Source organism: Haliaeetus leucocephalus, unplaced genomic scaffold, assembly GCF_000737465.1.
Source record: "Haliaeetus leucocephalus isolate CR32 unplaced genomic scaffold, Haliaeetus_leucocephalus-4.0 Scaffold712, whole genome shotgun sequence".
Taxonomy (NCBI): domain Eukaryota; kingdom Metazoa; phylum Chordata; class Aves; order Accipitriformes; family Accipitridae; genus Haliaeetus; species Haliaeetus leucocephalus.
In genome coordinates this window covers 2,233,212-2,241,212 of record NW_010973148.1, presented here as the reverse complement: position 1 = coordinate 2,241,212, position 8,001 = coordinate 2,233,212, and the positions used below count along the sequence as shown (strand labels likewise).

General features: G+C 34.8%; 1 protein-coding gene across 1 annotated transcript in view; it reads right to left on the bottom strand.

The window, feature by feature from the left end:
• Window positions 1-301: 301 nt before the first annotated feature.
• The window catches only part of PRKX (protein kinase, X-linked), a 60,005-nt gene continuing 52,305 nt past the window's right edge, over window positions 302-8,001 (bottom strand). Inside the window, exons 8-10 of the mRNA XM_010580478.1 lie at window positions 5,986-6,063; window positions 2,790-2,938; window positions 302-2,270 (exon numbers count right to left, since the gene is read on the bottom strand). Of these exons, the coding sequence (XP_010578780.1) occupies window positions 2,813-2,938; window positions 5,986-6,063 (204 nt within the window). The 3' untranslated portion in view covers window positions 302-2,270; window positions 2,790-2,812. The remainder of the gene's footprint in view (window positions 2,271-2,789; window positions 2,939-5,985; window positions 6,064-8,001) is intronic.

Sequence of the window (8,001 nt, the reverse complement as noted above, 5' to 3'; positions counted from 1 at the left end):
TTTTAAATTTGAAAAAAAAAAATGTATTTAGCATACTTGCTTGTTTCAGTTTGTACATTTTTAAATAAGAAACTGGTTTTGTAGTACTCAGATTCCATAAAATACTGTAAGCTTACACATTAAAAAACCTCTGAACTGTGCTTGCTCCCCTTAGACAAAGTAACCTGTGTTTTATGTGCTTCAGTTGTTCCCAATTGATTTGGAATAACTAATTCCACAGATACAAATACAGTGGACCAGATTCTTTTTTTTTTTTTTTTTTTTTCCCCTCAAGAGAATAAAGCATTTTTACCAGGTTAAAATGATGATTTTCCATGGATTTTCCTGTATTACATTATACATTCTTACACAGTATTTACTGAGTAGTAGCTGGGGGACACTTACATAACATCAAGAAGACTTTATGATATTCCAGAATTAGTACTTTGAAGTATCCTGATTTTGTTAAATATTGTGCATTTTTGCAGTTATGCAATCTCTTAAAGTTAGACTTGCTTTATGAAGAAATAGATCTAATACCCTAGAAACTGCAAGCTCTCAACAGCATTTCTGTACTGTTTAGAGCTAAACAAAAGAAAATGGAGGTCACTTTTTCATGAAGAGACTCCAGCTGCAGATCTGTCAAAATTATAAACAAGGCAATTTCAGTAGCGATTACTAGAATGTCTACTTCATAAGCATTCAGGATTTAGTTCGGAAAAATGAATCTTTGGCCTACATTTCTTATGGCATTTCAGATCAAAAATGTAGAGAGCCATTTGTGGGAGAAACTATCTGTATGATCTACTTAAAGAGTTTTATGTAGAGCCATCAGCCATAGTAGTGGAATTCCAGTGAGCTGATATGCTTTTGAAAAAAATATTTTTGGTCTAAATATCATAATTTCACTGAAAGTTATCTAAACCCACAACATCTGAAAGAATGTAATTACTTTTTGAAATCGAAGCACTTCAGAATCAATTCCCCTGTATCAACACAAGTTTCACAATACGCAACATGAAAAAAAGCTAAAAAAAGATCCTGACTTGTATACAATCTACCTTCATGTTTATGTGTATTCATATACATAGATACATACATATGCACATACCGATATTTGGTGCTACTTAAAATGAAGCAGTATTGCAAATACTTCCTAAATACAGTGTACTCAAGCTGCTAGAATGCTGTTAGTACAGGATGAAAAAAGACTCCTTACATCTAAGGTTTGAACTCTGTACATAGGGAATTCCTGGCAGCAGAGACTTTAGGACATTTCCAAAAGCAGGAGCAGAAAAATCAGACTCTAATATATATTCAGTCTTCCCTCTGATATTCTGAAGTGCCAAGCATTCAAAAACAACTATTTCAATAATGAAAAAAGTCTGTTATGGCTCATGCTTTACATTTGGAGAAGACAGCACGCTTGAGAGAGAACAACTCCTTTAAGAGCCAGTTAGAGCCCTTTTATCAGTATGCACTGAGTTGCGTCTTTACAGAGAGTCTTCATGTGAGGAATCTCATTTCAGACAGTGTATAATCACTCAATATCCTGGTTTGTAAAGAGACATCACTGTAACAGAACTTCATAAATTAGCCATTAAGTTGCATCTTAATCAACAATAAAACATGCCCTTGTCTTTCTGCTTTCAAGTACTATGGTTGCAAGTGTGAGGCATTGGAAATTTTAGGTACAAATCTTTTTTAAAACTTAATTATTTTTATTTTTTACAAAGAATTATAAAATGTATATAAGATGATGAAAAACTCATTTATCCTTTTAAGATTTTTATTCCTAGAGAACTTCTTGAAAAACATTATTTGAAAAATAAAAATCATAGACTCTGCAAAGTACAAAAATTTACATCTTTGCACAGTTCCTGTGCTTTAGTTGTATTGTATTCATTATATACATATATACTAATTTGTGCTTTTAATTACACAAGTTTAGTATAAACTTATAAAATTAAGTCTATGAGTTAACTATGCAAAAAGGATCTGTGAATAGCAGGAAACTTAACTAAACCATAAGTTAAAAAAAAAATCCTGAAATATACCATTTTAGTGAGTCTACTTCAGAGTAGACTATCAATATTACAATTTACTAAACTAATGTCAAATGTTTACAGCAAAAAGTTATTCTTGCCTGCCTCCATCTCTTTAGATATTTACTATATGCTAATACATATCTGAATGCAGTATCATTCTTATCTACAAAGGAAGTCTTCATTTATGCATGAACTCCATTTCTCTTCAGACTTGCTCTTAGCACTTCAATTTCCTTCCAGTTTCTAAGACAAAAAATAATGAAAAAGGAACACAAAATACAGTGTGGACCATGTGAACTGAATGACAACTATCAGCCTATCACAGTTACAAGACAGAATCCAGGGTATAGAATTAATCTGACAATCTTACTTCTCTAACTGAAGTCTTCATTCTTAACACAAAAATCTTGCAATCAAGAATAATTTCCTTATCTGTCAAATCAATCTAGATATTTGCTTTTAACACACTATTTTAAAAGTTTTAAGGACAGAACGACTTAAATATCTCTACGCAAATAACTTCATCACTGTAGAACACCAAAGCCTGTGAGATAAATTACCTTTGTCATTCCATAAGCCTGCTTCACAATATTTTATTTCAACAGTTTACTTTATACTATGTATTACTGTGATTCATGTTGTTTTTATGAGCTATAAGGAAGTATTAATCACTGTTATGAATCAGAAGATGTAATTTCTGCATACAGCTCTCATTCACAGACCTGCAATTGTTTGAAGAGGACTCCTGACATTTGGACATACCTCATCCAGTGTAGATGTCGCATTCAGAAGTTCTTGAAAATTTCTAGATCTTTAGGGGGTACCGGAGGCATCTTGTTCCAGTCATCTTCAGGATAAGCTTCAAAATTGGAAGTATCCCCATCATTGGATACTTTTGGTACTATGGGAGGCTAGTCAGAACAAGCACAACAAAAATGTTAGTACAGTTTCCTCAATGATCTCCTCTCCACCACATTAAAGCAGAAATTCTCTAAAAGACTGATTAAACAAAAGGGGTACGTATTTATAAAACTTCACCTTTTTCACAAATAATGAATGGCATGAGAGAGAGAAGCTTGCAGCGACACAGACATGTCCCAACACTTTGTCTATATTGCAGTTAAATATTGTGGTTAAAAGACACTTGTATTGCTGATACCTGTTTTATTTAGCACTCAAGTTCTAGCTACTTTGCAGACCAAAGGTAGCTACTGTAAAAGATTACTACAACTAAGCTTCCAGGCACGTGTTGTTACAGCATAATCTGCCACTCTCCTTCCTCACTCTTGCCCTCTTCTGTGTCCTATGAGCAAAAAAGGAGTGTAATCACATTAGGTTCCTTTCAAGAAAGAAAGAGTCTTGATGGCAGTGTGGGGAACTGCTTTCTAATTGAAGGAAAAAAGCTTCCTCTTCATTGCTTTCAAATAGATTGATTGCTTTCAAGAAGGTTGAGATGACTAATTTGTGTATGCCTCATAACACCTACTATGCTTTTTCCTAGACTAGCAATAAATTTGAGCAGGTAAAGAAATTGCTGCACTGTAAAAACTTATTTCACAAGCATGCCTGTAAAAGCATCTTAATTCAAATAGATCTTTTCAAGGAAGCTTGGAGGTGCCAAGAGAAATATCTGTTTTCTATTTCTTTCCTCAGAGGATCCTTTGGACTTCCAGTATTGCCTACAGGTACTGCAAAGCTAGTGGGTTTTCCTTGTCTTATATCAAGATTACTCTGCCCTTCTAGCCACAGGCAATGCGATAAAGCTCCTCTCTGGAACATTTCATTAATTGCAGGGGTTAACGTAGGGCAAACCCCTTTTCTTCTCTCAAGGGACATTCATCTCTCTAACCCCTTCTCAGTGACAGAGCGCTTAACTATCATCAGGACTCCAGCAAACACTTTAGAATGAGAAAACATTAAGGATGATCACCAAACTGGCTAATAAAAGTCATACCACAGAACGATAAAGTACAGCAAAATGTTATCCTGCACCTCCTCAAAAAGATAAAAGTCCAGCTTCCGCTAGCTCTGAGTTCTTATCTGAGCTTTTGGGCTTCTCAGTTTGAAACAATGCCATCAGCAGGTTTTCAATGGGAAAGAAAAGGTCCCTGAGGGACGGTACTTCTAAGCCTCAGACAAAAGCAAAGTCCTACTTTTGCATACAGCAGTCACAGTATGCTGCCCAGATGCTTAAGAAAATGTGCAGAATCTGCTCTGCTCCCAAGGACTATCTGTTCCACTGCAGGCAATGCCTGGCACCCCTACCTCCCTGTAAGCATTCTGGCAGGAAAAAGAGAAAAATAAAAAAAAGAGAGAAAGGAAAATCCTTTATTTTAGATTAACAAAATTATTTTCTCTCTTTCGGCCATTATTATTGTTTATATAATACTGATACTTAAGCTCTTATCAGGACCGTGGATCAATGCTTCATTTGTACAATAGGCCAATTCACACTTTTTAAAGGGAAAATGGAGCACTGTATCCATTATTTCATATTTTCAGTCTCTTCATCAGTATGAAATAGTGAGATTGTGAAAACTAATTCTGAAGAATATAGCTGCCTCTAGAAATAACAACGTAAAATTCTGACCCAATTCACATCCTTGCTCTGAAGTATAATTAAACAGAATTTAATCTTCTAAGAACTTAATGTATCCATCAGAAAAATTAAGAAAACAAGTTTTGGATTCATAATAATCTGAATACCATGGTGACTTTTTATTAAAAAAAAAAAAAAAATTAAAAAAATGCAACACAAAGGATGTTTGGACCTGAAACTTTTGATTTGGTCCTCTAACATTCAGGTTTTAATACTATTAGTTTGTTATTTATTTGGTAATACGGTAGGTTGTCATAAACTTCAGAGTTGAAATACTTATAAAACATGTTATCACCCAGTTTGTGTTCTTTGTTCATTTGTGTAAGCAGAATTTACAGTAAATAATTTGAAAAATGTGACTTCATTACAACAGATCTACATAAAACATCAACTGGGTGTAGTAATCATTAAAAAAAAAACCCCAAACCCACAAATTTAAAACAATGTAAATATTTTTTTTTTAAGGAAAAAAGTCACCTACAGCTTTGTATTAGGATGTTGTCTACAAGAATATATCAAGAACATTTTCATCTCTTAATTATTTTGCAAGAACTCAATTTAAGATATCTAGCCAGAAATTCATTGTAAGAAACTAATACAAAGAGAAGGAAAACCAAACATTTAAGTGGTACTTGATTGACTGCACATGGCAACCTATGTTACTGAAAATCACCGCTGTAAGAAATCGTAGTAGTTAGAACTTTGAGAAAGGAAGGAAAGAAGGCAGTTTTACTTCCAAAGGATTTTAAAAAGCATTTTGCAGTGTTGATAGCTTTTGCAAGCATCTGCCCTCCTATCATACCAGAATTCAGTGCTGTTAAAAAGTATGTTAGAGTTACATTCATAAATTCTTCTCTTTCACTTTCCCTATTCCTCCTACTCACATATGCTTTACATTTTATTAAAGCATTTACCTGAATTGAACTTGGCACAAAAATTTAAAGCCCAGAGTAAAATACTTCCACAGATATAAGGGCGGGGGTGCGGAATCAAAACAACAAACTGTCAATCTCCCCTCATCCCCCCAAACAAACAAACACTTACAAGAAGTAATTACTTACAAAATCCTAAAACTGAAAATTAAATTTGTATTAACTAATCAGATTCAGCAAAACAAAGCAGGGATTTTTTTCTTAGACATTTTGTATATAGACAAAAATGCAAGTAGACTTTCATATAATTAATTCTGCAGTGTAAAAGGGCAAAAATGCATGTAATTATTGATGTGTGCATATACATACATGCTCATACACACATACAAATACACAGACACAACAGACCACAAAACCTGAACAGATCAGCTTAAATGAACAATGATTTCTTGTTGCAATGTCCTATACAGTATTTTGCAGAATATACCTTTAGTCTCCTTTGAGGTACAGCATCCCAGTCTATAGACCTGAACCATCGATGTCTCTTCACATCATCTGCTCCATTCTTTAAAGAAAAAACCAAATTTAATATTTAGTGAGTTATATGTATGCCAAACCATGTATTTCACCATAAGAACTGTGGTAAAAAGGTAGACTAATGGTCTAACTTTTTTTCTTTCCTCAGGTGATAATCATTAAAGGATTCTACAGGATAAATTCATAGTTTTATTTCCCTAGCAGATCCTGAGTTCCGGCAGTAAGATCCATTTTTTTTTTTTTAAGCAGCATTCTTCTGACACAAGGGAGGTCAAGAACAGGCTTTAAAATGCCCACAAAATCCTTCACTGCAGTTCTATTCACTTCTGTTTCCTCCAACATTTTAGAAAGCATATCTGAATAAGAGGCATTCTCTAATTCTCACACTAATAAAAAAAAAAATTGAGCGTTGATGGTGTCAAATAAAAATTATGTCTGGGAATCACGTAGTTCCATCAAATATTACAGAGGTTTAATGCTGACAACAAGAGGTTCTCAGTACTGTTACAAAAGTATTCATATAAAAACATTTGTTTTCATTTTAGATATACAGTTAAAGGCATATTTGTCTTGTAATGATTATTCTCTCTCAGCTGACTGTTTTGATTATGTGCATAAAGAATGAAAATGTCTCCCCCGGCTTCCCCCCAGATGAAGCTTGGTACAAGCACAGACTCCTTCTCAAGGCATTAAGCACTGGGCAAAACCAGCTGGTTCTCTGTCTCAGGCCTGATCACAGCATAATTTTAATACACAGCACTCAAGCTCATACCACATGCAGCTCCACAGAATGAAGCATATCACACATTTGTTTTTTTCTGATGTATATGGAGTAGGAGTATCCATGCTCCTATCCAAAGAAGGAACAAGAAGAGTAATTTATCATCTAGTTCCCTCAAAAGCAGATCTGACAATGCTTCACCAGAAAATGCCCAATGGGATTTAAGCCTTTTTAAACCAACTAAGATTTTTTAAAAGGATCAGACTTAAGACTGACCTACCGCCCCCACCCCAAATCCCGCTTCTAATTAGAACTATTTTTGATTTTGACATTTTAGCCAACTGTACAGAAAAAAACCAAACAAACCAAAACAACCACAGACTAAAAAAACCCCAACAACCAAACCAAAAAACTCCCAAAAAACGAAAGCCAGCGAAACACACTTCCTAAAACCCATGTTCAAATAAACCAAGGTTTGCTTTTGTTTTTGTCTTCCTTCAAAACTGTCAAAAGATAAAAAAGTGTTCACTGGTCAATAACTTTCTAAATTTTCAGCTTATGAAGTTTGGTTTTAATCCTCCTGCTCTCACCCCCACCCTGAAAAACACTGGAAAGAACTCTGAAGGATAAGAAAAACATTTATTTCCTAGCTTTTCTTACCAGTCTAAGTTTGTGCCATAAAAGGCTCTGAAAAGGAACTTTGGACAGCAGGTTCTAGCATCTATACTTATATCAGTATGTTCAAGGAACCTGGATGACCCTGCATCTTTTACATTCTTCACTTATGTGCACCATAAACTGTGCTTTGTGCAAAAAAGCAAACTTCTAACCTCCACTGCCCAAGGAGATGGAATTTTTAGCTGTCTCTATAAAACTAAAAGATTACACAGCTAATTTATGTACCTGCAACAGTGTAACAACCATAACAAGCCAATGAATACAGAATTATCTTACTCTGCCAAAGGGTAAATTAACCTACACTGAGTTTTGTGCGGTAGCTCGGCTAGTCTGTTAAAGTACCTGAGTTTGTTCGCATGCAGCTAACTTCTCACTGCACTACCAACCATAGCTACTGCACAGCTGCAGAATCAAATAAGCTTGTAATACAGCTGTCATCTTCTTGGCATTACAAGTAGTACCACATCAGGACACCACACAGAATTCACAGGACTGCTTTGTGTTCCTCCTTGATATATCACAGATGTAGACGCATTTCTGAGGTAGGAACACGTGAGCGTATTTGTC